The sequence below is a fragment of the Acipenser ruthenus genome, chromosome 17 (genome assembly GCF_902713425.1).
Source record: "Acipenser ruthenus chromosome 17, fAciRut3.2 maternal haplotype, whole genome shotgun sequence".
Taxonomy (NCBI): Eukaryota; Metazoa; Chordata; class Actinopteri; order Acipenseriformes; family Acipenseridae; genus Acipenser; species Acipenser ruthenus.
Window position 1 is genome coordinate 8,079,998 of NC_081205.1, and position 20,542 is coordinate 8,100,539.

At 37.1% G+C, this 20,542-nt stretch overlaps 1 protein-coding gene across 1 annotated transcript in view; it reads left to right on the forward strand.

Moving 5' to 3' along the window:
- Positions 1-2,560: 2,560 nt before the first annotated feature.
- LOC117423315 (protein outspread-like) overlaps positions 2,561-20,542 on the forward strand; it is a 70,775-nt gene continuing 52,793 nt past the window's right edge. Inside the window, exons 1-3 of the mRNA XM_034038860.3 lie at positions 2,561-3,498; positions 14,757-14,834; positions 15,824-15,889. Of these exons, the coding sequence (XP_033894751.3) occupies positions 3,376-3,498; positions 14,757-14,834; positions 15,824-15,889 (267 nt within the window). The 5' untranslated portion in view covers positions 2,561-3,375. The remainder of the gene's footprint in view (positions 3,499-14,756; positions 14,835-15,823; positions 15,890-20,542) is intronic.

Genomic DNA, 20,542 nt, shown 5'->3' on the forward strand with positions numbered 1-20,542 from the left:
CGAAGGCTATAATTGGTATTTTAGGGCACACAGTATTCTGAAACAATACAGGTACAGTGCTACAGGCAGCCTCTGAAAGACCCAATGAAAGTATAGATATTGAATGGATAATTCCCATATAACATATTTCTAATGTCGATCAGTCCACACAGTACCCTCGATGCAGCCCCACAATAAACTAAATGGAAGCTCAACCACAGCATCACAGATTTCTTTATATATCCCTGGGACTATTTGTTACACAGTTTAACCCTTGGTGAACTTTTCTGTTGACCTCCAATACAAAATGGTTGTCCTCAGTATGTATATTCTCAGTGTCAGGGATGAACGCCAGATATATTGACCAATTAAAGTTTAGTCTTGGGAACCTTGAAAGAATGTACTTTTCTTTTGTTCACAAAATCATACATTTCTTGTTACTACAGCAATTACATATCCAAAAGTAAAAACATGTACATTACTGGTTATTTAAAAAAAACGACATGTTAAGTTTGCAGTTAGTTATGCAACAGAAAGAGGTCGCAAATTATATTCCCTAATAATAAACGCTGGTGTTTGTGTTGGTCTTTTAATTTACAAATGCACAAGACTAACATAAAACCTATACAGTATTGCTCTAATACATCTTCCATAAAACTACATTTGTATTTAACTTGTTCAGCTACAGGTAACTATGCAGCAAGACTATAGGGTAACTCATTAAATAGTTTCAGTGTAGTATACTAACAATGTGCATATATATATATTGGTTTATTAGATTTGTTTACCAGTCAGCTGTTTTGAGTGGGGCTAATTTAGTTTATTTTATTAAGTTTGTGTCTGCCATGACCAGACCCAAATAGTCTATACTCACATACCCTGCTGTACTGCAATGGTCTGAAATTTTTTTCTGCGCCTTTACAAGTTTGTACACTGTAAACCCTGATAAGTCAAGTTTACTCAAAAAGATTGAGTAAACTCATTGCCTTAATATAATTAAGTTTAGCTACTCCTTTAGTTTTTGTTACGACAACTTTCTTCGGGGCTGACTAAACTGTATATTCATGTAACAATCTATTTGAGTTAGATTTTAATAATCAAGTTAGTTTGAACATTTTTATTTCATTTAAACAATAAAAAGTTAGCTGAGACAACATAATGTACAATCAACAAGTTGTTTTATTAGCTGCCAGTGCAGCACTTCTGCTTAAGGCAGCATTTACAAGTGCTGGAATGAGGAAGATGCAAAGATGTAGACAGAGGGAGAAGGGAGTGAGGTCACATGCGCAGACTGACCACCGAATGGGGGTGGCCACTCACAACACAAGGAGAACACGTGTAAGAGAGCAGGCTGGGGCACAAGAAGCAAGCAAACACAAGACACTTGTGCAACCGCAAATACACAAAACAACAACACAATAAACAACAAACAATTCCAAAAATAAATTGTACAAGGGCTGATGGGAATCTAGTCCCCTGATTCTACTTAAACCATTTATGTTTGAACAACTAAAGTAATGAATGTTCAACTAAAATGGATGAGTATTATGAAGACAATTTGAATTTTTAAGTTAATGTGACTTGATTTAATTCATTTAGAAAGACTTTGGGGTTTACAGTATGTTAAAAAGTAAAAGGCTGTGTGGTCCAGTGGTTAAAGAAAAGGGCTTGTAACCAGGAGATCCCGGATTCAAATCCCACCTCAGTCACTGACTCATTGTGTGACCCTGAGCAAGTCACTTAACCTCCTTCTTGTGCTCTGTCTTTCAGATGAGACGTAGTTGTAAGTGACTCTGCAGCTGCTGCATAGTTCATACACCCTAGTCGCCTTGGATAAAGGCGTCTGCTAAATAAACAAATAGTAAAAGTATTGTGTAATTTTCAAACTTAAAACCAAGCCCTGCGTTTAACTTAAGATGTCTGGACCCTTGTGTGCTGGGCAAACTGGATATTATTTCAAACATTTTAATTTATATGATTTAGATGCACAATTGAAAAATTGTACTGTTTTTTTTTTTTTTACAAACAATATTTTGTACAAAAAAAGGAAACATGGGTTTTATTTTTCACAAATTTTCGGTAAATCTTTGGAAACTAATTTTTCAACAGGAGTGAAGCTAACTATTTTATTTTAAAAGAAGCTATTTATTTTTAGTAATTTATTTATAAATGTATTGGTGAGTTCATCTTTAAAACAGGTCTACATCTACTTGACCTAATAAAAGAGCGTTCTGGGGTTTACCTGCAGGTGAGAGCAGGTATGCTAACTCCTGTGTTCACGTACAGCTGCCTAATGCAAAATTATACTTTTCACACCTAAACGCAAGGAAAACTCAAATGTAAAATGGGACACTGTTAGCTATAGTGGGCAATGTATTGTTTTTTGTAAATGTTGCACTGTTAATAATTCCTGACAAAATACTTTTAAATGACCATCCCCTTTTCAGTCTGGCTGGCGGTTTTGATTGCACTTATACTCCTTTGCCATATTGAAAATGGCTTACCTACAGTACAAGTTCCACATTAAACATTCAACTAGCCTCACGGTGGTACTGGGACAGCAAAAGCCACGCAATTAACGCCAGCTCTGTTATGAAATCTCCATGAACAATGTCATTAGCAAAATGGCGTTCTGGGCTACGGGAAGTCTCGCGAGATTCCATGAAATAGCAACAGCAAATCTGGGAGTTTGCGACCCTCCTCCATTGGGATGGATTGAATATTATTAAAAAGAAAAAGGAGAAGATCGTTCACTGGGATGTAATAACGAAAACAATAACAAAGCACACACAATTAAAATCAACACAGCAGTCGGGTTTACTCGCCAGCGCACATTCCGACCGCGGGAGGCTGTTTTATGTGTGTCGTTAAAGGGGGAAGATAAATCCCGAAGGACTGAATGAAACAAGCAGTGCAAATTCAAAGAGCTAGCGACTCGGGAGTAGGGATATAGACAGTCAGAAACTTCATCACAGGGCAGCTGCTAAGATCTGGATATTTCCCCATGCCCTGGCTTAATCTTTTTTTAATGGGACCAGAATTGAGTGTAAAACGCTGTGATTTGGGATTTTAACAGTAGACATTCCGGATTCTTTGGAAGACCGGAGTTTAACTGGTTTGTTTCTTTACAGGCCACAGACTGAGCTTCGAATCAAACCGTGAGAAAAAAAGGTAGCTTTCAAACCACAGTGGAGACTGGAGGAAGCTGTCAATACGGACACGTCTGTCTGTACTGCAGCGGTGAAAACGTTATTTGGACCATGAACCTGATGGCTAAGCTGTTTTTACAAATTGGATGAACACTGCTGAAAATAAAACAGTAATATCGTTTTATTTCATTGGTTAGTGTTCTGTACTCACATTTTTGAGGAGTTAAAAAAAAAAACCCCGTAAATAATGTCTGGCGCTAAGGAGAACACTTGCAGGAAATTCCAGGCGAACATTTTTAACAAAAGCAAATGTCAGAACTGCTTCAAACCAAGAGAATTACACCTCTTGACCGACCAGGATTTAAATCAGGTAATTAAGTTATGATTTAATCAACTTCCTTTTACGACTGAGTGATCTCTATAGTGTTACAGAGTTGTGTTTCCAAATAAATAAATAAATAAATAAATAAATAAATAAAAAGACGCGTTGGATTTAGAAGCATGCAAGTCGATCGGTTCTAACCTGTCAAAAGGTATGCATGTACCCGCTGAACATTTCTGTAGTAATACAATCTCCTTGTGTTTTTTTTTTTTTTTTCAGGTGTAATAATAATAACATTGAAACAAGCCAAATACTGTATCTAGCTAACTGATCAATATAGGTTTCCGGCTGGTTTATTTATGGACATTTGATCAGACAGGGTGTTAAATTTAATGTACTACAGATGTTTCAATTTCCAGCGTCCGTTTAATCCTGAGGCATATTGAGTCATGGATCGTAAAAAGGATAGGATACCGGATGCCTTGTAGGAAGGATATGTTTTTGTGTTGAGTGTACTTAACTTAAGAAACGACATGGGTTTTGTGGATTAAATTAAATTAAATACGTACCTCTGTTTTGGTAATATTTCTATAGCATAAACATACTTTTTGTAAAAAATAAAAAGTTACATTTAAAAGGCCATTTCTGTAACTTGCCGAATGAAAATGTAAATCTAACACATACACAATAATATATAGGTGGTATGGTAACACCGGATTATATATATATATATATATATATATATATATATATATATATATATATATATATATATATATATATATATATATATATATTTATTTAGTTAGTTAGTTAGTTAGTTAGTTAGTTCACCTGGACTGAAATTACAAATCTATCTATCTATCTATCTATCTATCTATCTATCTCATATATATATATATATATATGCACACTAGAAACATAACAATTGGAGGGTTTCTTATATAATAAGCAATTTGTTTTATACAAATAAATGATTCTGGTAACTCCACAGATACAATTACCCAGCGGACCATGTAAACAATGGATGCGTACACGGAGATCATTCTGTGCAGAATCTGACCAATTTAGCCAATGGGTGTGTTCACTGGCTGAATTGGTCAGATTCTGCACAGAATGATCTGCGTGAACCCACCCAGTCTGTTTTGTATGCGCAGTAGGCGTATAGAGCACCAAGGATTAGCATTATAATGTTGGTTATGTATTGATTGAAATATAATGTTTTCTTTTGTTTTAACCACAGCTGTACTTTGTTAAAGTGGCTTTCACGCTATTCCTTAATGTATAAATTAGCCATACATCTGCGCTCTCTCTCATCTAGAAAATAAATAAGACGCCACCAGAAGAAGCTGGCCAAGCGTCACAATACTGTATACAGGGTCAACCCTATTGCTTTTAAAACACTATCACGCTTTTAAATCTCAAATGTGTTTGTCAGGCTTGGCTTCATACCAAGCTTAGTTTCCATATCTCGGTTTTACACTGGGGGCTAATGATTGGCTTTGGTCAGTTACTCATGTTATGTATTGATGTGTTCTAGAGTGACATTGTGGTTTAGGTTCCTTAATGTAAGCAGCAGACTAAATGTAACATTGTAAGCTCGGACTTCTGTTATGAAAGCATTTTTATTTCACTCAGAAAATAATCTTAAAAAAACAAGATTAGATTTTTGATCCCAGTCACAGCTGTTGTCAGGTTATACTATCTTTAGTTAACCATATTTGATACATACATACATTAATAAATCAATAAATAACGCCAGTCTACCATTTCACAACCCCGTTGAGATCACCTTTAATTGAGTCAGCCCAATTTCGGAATGGAGAGGAGAGTTTTACGTTTGGACTTTGACGAATTGATTTACCATTGTACAAAAACGAGTTTATGCAGGTGGACTTTTGTGTAGCCTGATGTCTGGTTACAGATTGTATAAGCTGCAGATAGAATTGATACTGGAACAAGAGGAGCTTGAGGTTTTACAGACTGGTTTCATGGTGCAGACGGAAACATACCACAAGATCTAGAACAAGAGGTCTGGAAATAAAACAGGCAAAAAGCATCCCTCCCCTACAGTAGTAATACAGTTATCAGCCCCTTGTTGGAAGGTATAGACCTAATACGAAAAAGGTCAATGATTGTAATTTACAATCTTTTCAGAGTTTTCTGACCCTGATAATTTAGTGATTTGTATAACACTCAGATAAAGAGATATTTTTAACCCATCTACTAGAAGCAGTCTTCCCCTCTGAGATATGAAAGTGCTTCACGTTTATCTCATTTGATACACTGGGGCCTATTCGATTGATCTGAACAGCGGCAGGCATAAATACCTCTTTAAACAGAACCCTTCCTGATATTTTACTTATTTTTACAGACAGTAATAAACTTTTTACCTGGAAATTACGGTAGCAGAATTGCGCAAGTGGGCCAACATACACTGTAGGATTCGAGACACATAGGGAAAAAATAAGTGTCTCAATAGACAAGTTCTCTTCTGCTCACTATGTAGTTCCATTAAAGATGAAACAGCTACCATACTATACATTTTACGCCCCTTGGGCAGAATTCCCATCTTACTGTCCTTCAGTCCTCATCCACAGCGATAGAGGAAAGTTATCTGCTGTTTCCATCAACCTCCTACACTTTTCTTTCAGTTTTTCCTTTGTTCAAGGAGAGAACCTCTGTGTCAATGACATTGTTTTCCCTCAGATTTTCTGTGACCAAAAAGCCTTTCCAGAATAGCTTCTACAGTCAGACCTGCTTTAGGAACCACTTTCTATAGCAGGGCTAAACAATCCAACCGCGTACCATTAAAACCATGATTTATTGAACCAATTAAATCTCCAGCCAGTGTTTGCCTATTAAACACAGAGGTAAACCTGCTTAGTTGTGATGAAACGTGGTAAGGACATTCTCTCACGTCGCACATCTTTTTTGTTGATGTGGATTGTTTTTCAGGACCAGAATTAAACACCCCTGGTCAATTAGTGACCATTGATGAATCTGGCAACAACTGTAAACTGCAGGTAAAAATCATTGTAAATACAAAATGTCACTACAACACCACTTTGTGAGGCCATTAAGCAAGCTTTGACTGTAAGTGCATTATAATTGTGGTAGAGCAATCTCAAATGAAATGGAAACGGTATCACAGGAAACATCAAAGTCCACGAAAACCCTTAACTACAGTAGAGGCTCACAGCTATGGGGTTGCTCCACAGCAAGTAAAACATTGGTCTGGGCAGTTATGCCACATTTCTTACAGTAGCTTTAATTTTTCTTCCGATTCCTTGTTTGAATGCCTTGAGGAGATCACTAATTCCATGTTACAAGTCTCAAATTAACAGCAGGGCTGCCAAACCCTGGCACCAGTGATACTGTAGTTGAGGTTCCTTCTGTCTACACTTGTACTGTGCTATATGGCACCAGCTGTTCCCTGGATAGCTGGGCTATTATTATTAGCCATGTCTTGGGAACCTCTTGTGTTTTAATTCTACAGTACTACGCAGTACCAAGTATTCATTACTCTGCACACTGACTTTATGTTACTGTACATGAAACCATTTAGTAGAAAGCTACTGTATGGCACTTCAGGTTCACTTACTAAGGATGTTACACCATATACTAACAATAAGTTGTGTTCTTATCTTTCCAGTCAAATATGAAGAAATGTTCTCATAGGGTATGTTTGCGATGCAGTCTGGCTGGATTTTAATTATCTGATTCTGTAGTTTCTTGTTTAGATTTCATAACCTCTGGGTTTTGGCTTTGGATGTCCAAGTGCTTACTTTGCTTAGTGCAATCTTGGAATGTCTGAAAATGATGAGGCAGAGGGGTGAGAACATTCATTTTTAGAACTATCTTTTTGTGGATTATATAGGTTTACATAATTACAAAAGGAAAGTGAGTGATTTGTGACATTTTGTACAATATGTAGGCTACAGTACATACTGTAACCAGTAACAGAGTTCTCTCCATTTTCTTGCTTTGTTTAGTTTCAGCAGCACTACAGTAAAATCCATATCCATTTTTTGTGTTGCAGGTTTAATTTAGTAAGTACGATACAGGCAATACTTTAGAATCTCATTTCAAAAGGAATACTGAATTACTTTAGATGCTAGAGATTAGAAAGGAACATTTTACATAACTGGAAAACAAGCGTGTCATATGTCATGTGCCCCAATATTAATTCCAAACCGCTACAACCCTTCAGTATACCGCTGATCCATGGGGCAATACAGTGGAATTATCATTGAAAGCATGGAAAAGGGTAGAGAAAAGGGAATCACAACCAACCCAATTGTTGTTCTTCATTGTAGTCATGAACACAGTGTGTGTATGTGATCTACAGCATTTCAAATATTTAAGCGACTGCAAGATAGATAACGAGATAAAATGTGCATGTACTTCCACTTCAACTAAGTCTACAAATGTTAGGATTGCTTTTCCAGATAAAAAGTTGAGAAATAGTACCCTGGAAAGCAGTACTGTTTGAGGTCACCCAAGTTCATCCAGTCACTGTGCTAATGAAGACAGATCTACAGTATGCCGTGTGGTCATCTTGTTTGGAACCATTGGGCAATCAAGACTTACAATAAAACCTCTGACGTCTTAAAACCGCTATGCAGCCAGATGTCTGTTGTCAGTTTATTTAGCTGTAAAACATGTAACAAAGATTTCTCAGGAGTTTGAAATGAACGTGGGAAATAATCTACAGCAAGGATTGAATGGAGTGACTGAAGCATTTATTTTGTTTGAAAATTACTTTTGTTTAACAGTGTAAGTCCAGTGTGTCACTCGGTGATGCTGGCAATTAATACTCTCAGGTGAAAGTTAATTAACCTTAACCATTAGGCAGTACCCAGGCCTATTTTCCATTTGGCAGTACCCCGGCCTATTGGGCACACAATTCAAACGTAGCCTGTATTGTTTAAGAGAGCAGAGTTTTGAAAAACTGTTCATGGTTTAAAAAGTGGTGGCCATTTTAAGTGTGTGAGGCTCATTAGCCAAGCTTATTAAAGACACACAAATGGAGATTTTTACTTTATGCTACTTTTACTAAAGGATAGTCTGGTGCACATGGCAGATATATTTATTTGAAAACAATAAAGCAAACAAGCATTTAAGGAGTCAGATGTCACTGCGTGTCAGTGTAGAGCTGCCCACTAGTTTTTCTGTACATTGGAAAACAGAAAGGCTGTTTTGACTGCAATCAAATATTAACACTTAAAAAAAATAAGTGGAAAACCGTATTGATGATATAGGCTATTTACAGGAATTGTTTCAACCTAGTAATTAAACACACAACACAAGCAAAATGATCTGCAAGCCTCAGTCAAAGAAAACCTGCTTGACTTTATGAATGAAGATTAGATGCATGGATACTGTATGTCAAGTGCTTAAATCACAGCATCTGATAACCACTCTGGGGTAATATTAGAAGCAAGTCCCCAGAACACTGCTTGACAACAACATTGATTGTTCTGTGCAGAGGCGTTATCATGCTGTATGCATTGCAATTTGAGGTGCGTTCTCCAAAATGCACTGCACTGTACTTGCTGTGACTTGAGTGTTGGTGCTTCAGTCATGGGTGCCACTGCAGAAATAAATCCTTAGCATTTATATCTCATTATGTGATTCATGCATTACACTTGGGATAGGCTAGGTTGGCTAAACCACAAGAATATTCACCAGTACCTACTGTATAAAATACAATGACCATGTCGAATGTGAGGCTGATTAATGGCTATTAATCTCACCAGCAGCTCTCATGATCAGTTAGGTCCAAGATCTTCTGAATGGACCAACCTGTAAATTGTAGTTCAATAAAATGGCAACATTTTGATCACAGTGCAAGGCGCAGTGGCATACTGTAGCTAACTGTAAGATCTTGTTACTGTTACCTGTTTTTTTAATTTTATTTATTTTATTTAAAATTAGTTCAATGTTCACCTATTAAGCAACCTCAATTTTAACCTTTTATTTTAAATGCGGAATAATATTTAATTTTTTTTATCAGAGAATTTCTTTTTTAATGGTGGAAAAAATGGTGGATCCCTGGTCATAACATACTAATGTAGGAGTCAACTTTTTAAAATATTTAATAGACGTACTGTAAACCAGATGCTTCCCTCTAAGGAACATTTAAATTGTTAATTGTTCTGTGGTGACATGTAATTTAAATGTACCTGAGGCATGGTAACATTGAATTAAGGCCTTTTTCAAATTCTAACAGAAGAGTTTGGTATTTTTGCTAGTGTATGTTTGGAGAGTGTCCTCCTATTTCTGAATAGCTTCATTAAACGAGGGAAAAAACACAGGCCGTAAAGTGGGCTTCAGCCAGTTTCAAGTAGACGGCACAGAAGTCTGAACTGTGGAAGTAAAAAGACAAATTGTGTTTCAGGTTAAAGGGTCACTGAATCTTAATTATTCTTTTGAATTATTCATGATAACTACCACATTCATTTCAAGAACCGCAATATTCCTGAATCCTTCTATGAACATTTTCAAGTGTTGACAAATAGGGGCTCAAACCACCCACTGTACTTTTGTGCCTAGTGCATTGTGTTTATTTAGCTGAAAACACAGTGCTTTGGAATGGCTACCCAGCACCGTTTGCACAGCACCTGTGCAATGTAAATAGCTGTGCACTTAACTGGTCACCATGGTTACTACAGTGAGTGCCTTGAGGGTTTTTCGCCATTGTTGTGCCATGTGGAAAACTAACACTGAGTCTGAGCACCTCCTGAGTACATTTTTGTATGAAATGTAAACAAATTATAATGTTGATAACATTCCTTAAAGAGTAAGCAGCAGGGTTCTGTAAAATATAGCGTTGCACGTCCCCATGTGTTGCCGTAACTATTTAAATAATTTTTCTTTTCATTGTTAACATCCTGACAACTTTTTACACTCGTAACTTTAAAGTCTGTTTCAAAGCTGTTATCAAAATGGCGACTCTAGTGCACTGATAGTTTGAGGATTATTGCCCACAGTAGCACAGTAATAACTATCCATGATGTGGTATGGAACAGAAAAGCCAGAGCACTTGTTATGTTTATCTTTTTTTTAATTGCTCATCTTGCAGTGATTTAGAGGACAGATCGCAAACCCCAGTGCACTAGAGCAGTCATTTTGAAAAGAGCTTTGAAACAAACTTTAGATGTCAGCATGTTAATAATGAAAAGAAAAATTACAGGTACGTTAATTAAACAGTAGTATCAACACGTGGGGACGTATGACGCTGGCCCTAGTTTCTGTGTTGCGATTAACGTATTGACTAGGGTTTACTTTGTCAAATCCTTTTTAAGATTTTAAAGACTTTAATCAAGTCCTGCCTAATTATTAAATCCTAAATTCATATTACAAATATAACCTAGTGGTGGTGTGCAGTATACCAGTGCTATTGGTTCTTATTAAAAAGGTTTGAGTGTATGTAGTAGCCTATACTGTGTATTCTTAGAGCCTGTCAGTTCAATCAATCTAACAGACTGCTGAAAATGGCTGTATAATCAATAAAAGAAACCCTTACACAGGTCAGCTGAAATAGTTTTCTTGTCATTTCGGCCTAGTCAGTACATAGATGCTGCAGATGAGCAATAGCCTTAAGCAATGCATTAAGAGCACATTATTGAGTAAAGAGCCTTTGACCCTATATCACTTTGCAGAAATCAATGCGATTCGGGCCAACTGACAATCATGTCATTTAGCTTCTGCCTGTATGGTACAGTGAAGAAATAGTATGGGGAATACCAGTGCATTAGGACTACACTATGGAGAGATTGGTAAAATATGATATATAAGCTGGCATATGCCCAGTGTTGGTCATGTATTTGCTATTCAATCACAGTACGTTTTACCTTCAAGACTGACTGGTGTTTGAAGCTAAATTCTTCCATAGTTTTTCCTTCAATACAGTCAACGTTGCCATAAAACAATGTTGTTGAGAGCCCACCCCAAGATTATCTGCCCCCACCCCCTGTCCACCCTTCAACACCCCTTGCCACAAGATCTGCCTATTAGCCTGTGGGGGTGGGACCCTCGCTGTAATACTGAAATGCCTGTTATTGTGTTTATAATTGTTCTTATTCTACTGGCTGTAGAGCCGTGGTATGTTATGTTTCGTGCAAGCTGTTGAGCAGGTGTATTTGATATATGATGGTGTATTGCTGTATTTAGATTAGGGCGCTTTTTCCCTTAACGAAGTTGCCGTAGTTTGACATTTGAAACAAGTGTTTTGTTACAGACATATGTTCGGTACTCTTCCAAGAGAAGGGGTAATGCTAATGTTCAGTCTTTACTGGTAATAGTTAGGGATTAGAGAATAATAATGACAATGATAATAATAAGTAAACAATACATAGTTTAATGATCGTGTTTGAAAACAAATATATTCATGCAGGTTAAACAAATACGTATAAAGGAGAAGAAACATGTTTAATGTAAAATATATGAATGTTTATTGTAAAAAAGTATGAATGGGATTAATGTTAAATAATAGTTTATTTTTGTATAAAATCATTCCATGTGTAACTGTCTATTGAACAATTGATCCTGTTAGGGTAGGCAGGGCTGGGGCTTATGTAATGCCGTGTCTTCCTGAGCATTATTTGGTCAGTCGTGATTTTATGTTTGTGAACATCAGTCATTTTGTATACAACCTGTTAGTCTATGAGCACCAGTTGTGATTTGTGTAAAGTATTCTTCCAGTGCAAAATTAAACATTTATACCTGTGTATACTTCCAAGTTGCTGTTTCCTGCGTCCCAAAACCTCAGTGTTCCTGAGAGAATAGTGTGATTGAGGGTGGAGGTAAGCTCTAACCATCCCCCTGTTACAGTACATAGCCTAATTAGTCATTCAGTGTTAGGAGGCTGTGTGGTCCAGTGGTTAAAGAAAAGTGTTTGTAACCAGGAGGTCCCCGGTTCAAATCCCACCTCAGCCACTGACTCATTGTGTGACCCTGAGCAAGTCACTTAACCTCCTTGTGCTCCGTCTTTCGGGTGAGACGTAGTTTTAGGTGACTCTGCAGCTGATGCATAGTTCACACACACTAGGCTCTGAAAGTCGCCTTGGATAAAGGCATCTGCTAAATAAACAATAATAATATAGTCATAGAACCTTACTGAAAGCAGTTGGATAGTTTTTTTAGTGGGTCAGATCAGTTACCACAATGGCTTAACCACAATAACATATTTTCACAAAACAACCAGACACTTGGTGTAAAGTCAGAGAGGACCATAGTCATGAATCCTTTTGGAAGCAGTTGGTCACAGGTTCCTGTGTCAAGTTCTCAATCAAAAACCACTCAAATTGGCCATCTTTCCCAAACAGCAAATACTAGTTTTGTTCCCAGATTGCTGTTTTATGCAATTTTAAAATACAGCTGGTTCTAGAATCCAAACTTTTATCATAGTTTCCTAGACTTATAGACCTTTTAGGTGGTGCTTGGGAATAAATTACATTTATTTAGAAGGTGTGTTGGTATTAAGGTCTTAACAAGTACACTTAAGTGATAAGAACTTACTGTAAGAACATTTGCAAACAAGCTACCTGGCCTATTAATGCTTAGTTCCTAGTAGCTGGTTGATCTCAAAATTTGTTCAAGTTGTGTCCTAAAGAGTTCCAGTGATTTCAGTGTAAACAACTACAGTAGGTAACCCATTCCATAACCTCAACACTGTGTAAAGAAGTATCTCCTACCCTCTGTCCTAAGTTAGTGCTCCAGGTTTCAGTGAACACATTCAGGCAAATCCTTATAAAAACTTGATTTTTACAAACATTTTACATGGGCTCATAAAGTATAAGCCTTCTAAACATATGAAAACTATTCGTAAAACCTTACAGGACAACATACCTTTAAGCTGTTGACCTTCCCATAAACTACTGGCTAGAGGTTTGCAGTGAAAGTCTGTTTTCTAGTCTTGCGTGCATCCCATGGGGTCTAGGGCCACGCTGTATTCTCTGTGGGAGAGGATGAGGAGAGGGGGCGGGGGGGTCTGTGAAAGAAAGTCTGGTTTCAGAAATTAGGAGTTAGTTTCCAGAGGTCATTCATCATTATTAATCCCACTGCTAGTGTCTAGCAGGGGGGAGTCGGCACAGTAATGACCCAGTAGAGACTGGAGCGGAATCCGGGTTTAGCCCAAGAGGAAATTGAAAGTTAGGCCTGCCGAGGGAATTCAGGGTTAAGGAAAAAAAGGGGGAGAAAAAAGGAAACCCAACTGAATGTGTATCTGCACACAAAACCTAGTCGGTACTGTAGGGTTATTGGTCAAAATTACAAGTGGCCTTATAAAAGTTTACTGCTGTAATTTTGCAGTTTTCTTGTGAGTTGAATTTATTTTTAATATGCTTTATTATTCCTGTATGGGCTTCACAATGTTTTACTATGCTTTATTACACTTTGCTATGCATTTGCTATTGTAAACTTTTATAACGGTGGATACAAGGCAAAGTCGCAACAATTGCCTTGCATACATTCTGTAAATACAAACCATGGGATATACCTATTGTGTTTAAATTATGTGTTAAGATGACTATTCTGTACAGGAGCTGCTCTTCAGGCTGCGTAGCCTGTCCCTTTACGCAGAGTTAAGAAAAATGAACACAGTATTTGAGTACTGGCAAAAAGAACCACTAGGAATTGTCAAACATCACGAAAAGGTAAAGGGGCAGTAAACAACTTTTTTTTTTTTAAAAGCTACTTGCTCATTTAGGTTTTCATTCAAGCTTAAACCTGTATGGACATGGTGAAAGAAAATATATTAGACTATTGGAAAGATAGTAATGATGTATCAATGCATGGTTAACACTGGGAAGGGATCAATCTAGTCAGTATGGTCTACAATTGAAAGCAAAAGAAAGTCTACACTTCCGTCTTCTAGATACAATATCATTTACTGTTGTAGAGGCCCAATTAAATAGAAAAGTATTTGTAAAAACCAAAAAGATACTCTTCACAGTGATTATGATGACTAATGATTATGTTGCTGGTGCTAAAAATGTAACCTTGGCTATCATGAAGTGACTCTATCGACCGTGTCTGTAAACATACAAAAGACAAATTTAAATAGGACATGCTGTTCATTATTTGCCAGTGTGCCTATAAAGAGTGCAATTTAAACAAATGAAAACTTTGGTCTGCAGAACATGTTTTGAAGTCGAAAGGTGAAAGGTCATTACATGTGTTCGCCTAACATCATGGAATTTTGCTTTCAGCAAAGACCTCGAATAAGCTGTCGTGTTTTGTAGTCTAGTAAAAATCTTCCTTTGTTTTCACTGTTAATTTCCCTTTGTTTCTCTTTGTAGGCCAAACCAATTTATGGAGGCTGGCTGTGTTTGGCACCTGAAGGGACGGATTTTGACAATCCAATGCAGAGATCAAGAGTAAGAAATATTTAAGAATGTACAAAATATGGGGTCCCCGAGTCGTTCTGGTAAAAGAGCGGCCGTGTGGTGTGCAGGGTGAGTCACACACTCGGATGCACTGGTTTGCGGCCTGGATGTGCGAAGTTGCCAGTCTGGATTCTGGATGGAACGTTACATTGAACGTTAGTCTTTCCCGTGGGTTGGGCCTTTCACAGATTTACTGTTTTCAGTATGTTTGTTTATGTGTAAATCATCTAAATAAAGAGGGAACCATATAAGACACTGAAGCTATGTAATTAGTTATCCTATGGTAGTTTTTCTTTTACATTCTTTTAATTTCTGCATAACAGTTTTTACTAAATATATAAATTTAATTAATACTGTATATTTGCTATTTACAAATCCTTATTAGTGAAACTCTAAAATTAATAAGACACAACATTTAGTCTGTTCTTCTAAATACAATGTTTAAATGTCTGAGTTGTTTTATTTACTTATTTGGTAACTTTATTAAGTGATTTTTTTACTATCTGCAAAATGATGTGCTAATGTGGGTTTGGAGTAAATGTCTGTGAATTGTGTCTAAAGTCTATTCACTTGCTTTAGCCACACATTATCTGCATGATTACTTAGCTGTATAGATATCTTATCATGAACAGCGTATTTCTCAAAGGCAGGAGTGCTGTAATAATTGTTTTTAAACCAGGGCTGGTTGTATAACATTTGAGCTTTAACCCCTAAAACAAATAGTCAGTAAAGTGGCATTTTGAGCACCCTACATCTGTACCCTGCCAGGGTACGCCACAGTTGGATTTTACTTGAGCATGTTACTGAAGTGGGGAATCACCCTAGAGTGAATCAACCATCTGTGTGTGGTTATCACATAGTCATCCCTAAAAAAAAAAAAATAAATAAAAGAATTTGCACCACCACAATAAAATATTTCCATGCGCATTTAATTACAATGACATTAATTGATACAATTTGCCTTTCTCTCTCTCACGCAGAAATGGCAGCGTCGATTCTTTGTTCTGTACGAACATGGCTGCCTGCGCTTTGCTCTGGATGAGTCGGTAAGTTCAGTTGGAGCTTCGGCAACACAAACTGTTTTTCAGTTGCGAGACCAAAATGTCAAAAATACTTTTAATAGAAGTATGAAGATATAGACTACATGTGAACATGGTTTGGTTATTTGTTGGTATTAAAATGTATATCTCAGTGGCAGGGCAGAAACCCGACTGCTGTAAATAGTGTGTGTGGGTGGGGGGGTGCGGGGGATGGGGTTAAAAGTGAGCACATGTATTAAAAGATCCAGAAATCCTTTGTTTGTGCTTTGAGTGTTTGTGCTATGATTTTTGTATTGTTTATCAATGTGGTCAATGTGGTAGTGAAGACTAATGCTCAGACTACAGTTAATATTTTGTTTTAAACCTTTTATTTCGTTCCTGTGTTTTGTGATATTTTGTTAAATAAGCGTGCACATACACGCTTAATACTGCAGCTCTGTCTCTAGGTCTAATTCCTGCCGGTAGCCAGCCTGTGCCGTGACGCTACCCTGTCACAATCTGATTTGGGTTTTACAATTTAAACGAGTACTCAAATATTCTTTCATTTTGACGTAGCTGGAAAAACTTCTCTGGAGTAAAATGAACCTAGTATCCTATAAAATTGCTTATATAAAAAAAAAAGAGAGGAATTGTACAGTAGAACCTCGTTGATGCATTGGTTTCCTTGCATCTTTTTTGCATTCATTTATAAATTCTGTTATATGAACGAATACGAACGTGGCCGTTTTTGCCACTGAATACATTTTAAGCAGCGTTTGCTTGAATACAAAGATTGTGACTGCATATTCTGAGATAAAATATACAGTATGTGACAAAAAGGAAGTTGCTTCAGTGTGTGAGCTACAGAGGTAAAAAGTGTATTCCCTGCTGAAAACCTGGAAATTTAAATTGGGTTATCATTATTAATTGTTGTTATGACTATAGCCGTCTTCAAGAACAGCCTAGAAATGTCCTACATTAATTCTTTAGAATGTTCAGTGTGTAATCAACCTTGCCTCGTTTGCATACTGAGCAATTCTATATAGGAGATCTCACATCCGGCTCTCAGCGACTGAGCTACAGATGCTCCTGTGTCCTTTATATAAAGTAATTATTATCCCTGTGGGCGATGAAGAGTCATATGCCCATATTTTTTTTTATATACTGTAGTAAGACAACACATGTTCTTGAGTGTATTAACCTACTTGCAGTACTCATGAGTTCTGGCTTGTGGTAGCTGGGTTGGTGTATATTAGGAACCAGTTTTATGTCTGTTTTGTACTTTTCGTTTTTGTTTGTTTTACCTATTCAAAACCTTTTATAGAATTGTGATTTGTTTGGTCATGGTGAGGGATAAGAGCAGTGAGTACAAATCAAAGTCCCTCGAGAACAACCAGACTAATCCCAGGGCCTAAAGGAATGAGCTACGAAGATATGTTGAAGGAACTGAATTTACTTCGCCTAGAACAAAGAAGAATTAGGGTGGACTTGGATGAAGCCTTTACAATCTTAACAGTTAACCCAAACCAATACTTTAATTGCAGCATAGAAACCAGTACCAGAGGACACAGTTAGAGATGAAGTGCTGATAGACGAAGGACAGAGCGTAGGAGACACGTTGTTGATGCTGACTCGTTTTGAATCCTTTAAGACCAAACTTGACAACTTTGAGATCAATCAGTTACTAAAAACTGGACAAGCATTGATGGACCGAATGTTTCTTAAATAGTCAGACCCACTGCCAGCTGGCGTTAGTTAAGTTTCCTCTACAGTCCACCTTTAGTTCTGGTGTTCAGTCCTGGGCCTCTAACCACCAAACTTCTTAACCCTACAGTAGGCCTCCAGAGCTCAAAGGCTAGAGAATTACCCTGTTAAACCACCTAGTCCACTTTGTACATTCTAAATATAGATCCATAATGTAAATAAACCACATAAACATGCCAATCTTCATTACTTCTGCCAGACAATTTGACTCGTTTGAAATCAGTCAGTCCCAATGACAGCAGCTTCCCTGCTGATGTTGTAGAAAAGCTGGTGAGGAAATGAATGGGAAAAATTGCACTACGGAGTGTTTCAGCATAATTGAAGCTGATTCAAACCATTTGTTTTAAAAGGAATGTGAGTTAGCTCATTGATCATGTGGAAGATGAAACCATTGGTTTATAATAGGGCTGTAATAAAGGGTACATTTTGAGCTTTGAAGGTTCGGCACACATTACCAAACGAAGGTTCAAACCTTCGATGGTACTAATTTGCATAATTTACTGGTGACATCACCATAGCTACTAGTTTTATATTTGATTGAAAATCCTATTATCTCAGGTAATCCATATAAATGGAATAAAACATTCACATTTAGTTAAAAACTGTTATATAGAACAGTAATCATGTTTTTAAAATTTAAATAAAAATACAGGTTGTTTATATACACGTAATTGATGCTGCTTGCTATGTATACAGTAGGCTTGCATTTCAGCAGCATCTTATTGCAGCCAATTAAAAGAACTACAGCTGACTTAGGCAAAACAAAGCTTTATTTAACAGTCATCGTTACAAGCAGGTTATCAGTCAGTCACATTTTACTGCAAAGAAGAAGAAGAAGAAGAAGAAGAAGAAGAGATACATCAACAGTCACTTGCACTGTTTGCATTTTGGTCGTATGGAGATTTAACAAAAAAAATCCCAAACAACAGACGGTTTTCGAGACATTTCTTTCAATACAGCTTACGCTATGCAAAGCTTTGCTGTCGACATTGTGAATGAAGAAATTAAAGTTCTGCCTCTGGATAATATGAGCTGGAGGAGCTAGGCCGACAGTGCTCAGTTTTCTAAATTATAATTATTAGTGTTGGCATATATTTTGTATGTTTCAAACATATTCTTCCATATCACTTCTCTTATAATTGTCTTGTACACTAGGTATTCAGTACATATTTTACTGCAGCAATCAGACATGGGGTCAAATGCATTTAAATGTAAATAACTTCATGTTTTTGAAATTCTAAATTTGCAAATGCAAATGTGATACCTTCACCACCAAAACTAAATGCAAATATGTGATTTGTACCAAATACATTTCAAATACTTTTCCATACAACAGACATTAATTGATTGATAAGTCTGTACAAACATTCGTACAATTTGGGCCATATTCACAAAACTTACCGTCTCCTTTATCGTTCTGGTAACAGTTTTTACCATATTGGTATTTTATCAGGTGATGCATAAACGGCATTTTACCGTTGAAAGAAATCTGTATTGTGCCAGTATATGACCCTTATCGGCATCATATTTAACACGTGAATTAATAGAATTATTCTAGAATTAATAATAACAATATAGGAAGCAAGTTACATAAATGATGATACATATATGTGCACTGAACAGTTTATTGTTTTTACTGTTGCATTTAATAAACATTAACATATCAAGTGGAGTCGTTCAGTTTGCATCTTTCAGGTTGAGATCTATACTGGTGTGGGAGAAGCTGGAATACAAAGATATCTTGGTGCAATCTTTGCCAGAGATGGGTACTGGCTCCCATGTCCTTTCCAAAACTCCAGAGGATTTGCTTCTTCAGGCATACATGGTTCAGATAGGTAGTTTACAATCTCACCCTCTACTGTAAAAGGTTTGGCCACATTGGAAGGAGTACACAGAAGTGAGCTGAAAAATCCTTTTCTTTTCTTTGCAGGTGGTTCACAGACTTCCTTTTCTGTTTGTAAGGTCATACAAGCAGTTTCAGCTGCAGCCTTGAGAATAAGATTCTCCTTTGTGCTTGCTGCTTCATTGTATGTGCACCACTGTAAAAATTGAAACGTGGGTCCAAGAATGAAGCTGTTATGAATACATCATGCTCTTCAAGGTGACATGTGCTTGTATACTCAAAGGGTGACTGAAATTTCTGACTTAAAGTCTTCATCTCAGCCTTCAGAGTCCTCACGCATGGCACTACCATTCTTCCAGTGACAGTATTCTCACCTTGAATGCAATAAGTTGCACTTTCAAATGATACAAGAATCTCCATCAAGTCATTGAGTACATTCCTATCATAAGCAGTGAGATGCTGTGGAGTGTCAAGTTCTCTTAGCTTCTCATCTGGCACCGTAAGGATGGAGCAGATCATGCTAAGTTGAGCGTTCCAACATGTTGCATTGCCTGTCTGAAGGCATTTTTCAGACTCTAGTATATCTGATGCATGAGTGGACCTGTAGGCATAAGAGACTATAGAGGCAGTTTCTGCTTTTATTTGACCACCTTTCTTGAAACTGTCCTTGATGACCAACTGTAATGTGTGAGCAAAGCAAGGAATGTGTTCCCTCTGTTCCAACTGTGCATAGGTGGTGCTGTCAGAGTTGTAGGCAACAAGATCTTCATCATCAGTATCATCATCACAAAAAGCACTGGAAGAATCCTTAACATCTATATTCTCAAAGCCAGGTAGAGAGAATGCCTTAATCATATTGGCAGCATTATCTGTGGTTATGTTGGTGACTTTACTTGTGAGATTAAAACCAGCAATGGTCTCATGATACTGTTCAGCTTTATAGTGTCAGTTGTTCATTGTCCAGTCTTGAATGAAATGAGCATCTGCCTGCTAGACCAGATGTTAAGGGGCACATAGATATTCTGGGATTGCTGTATATGAAGGGTTAGATCTTCTTTGAGCTGCATACACTT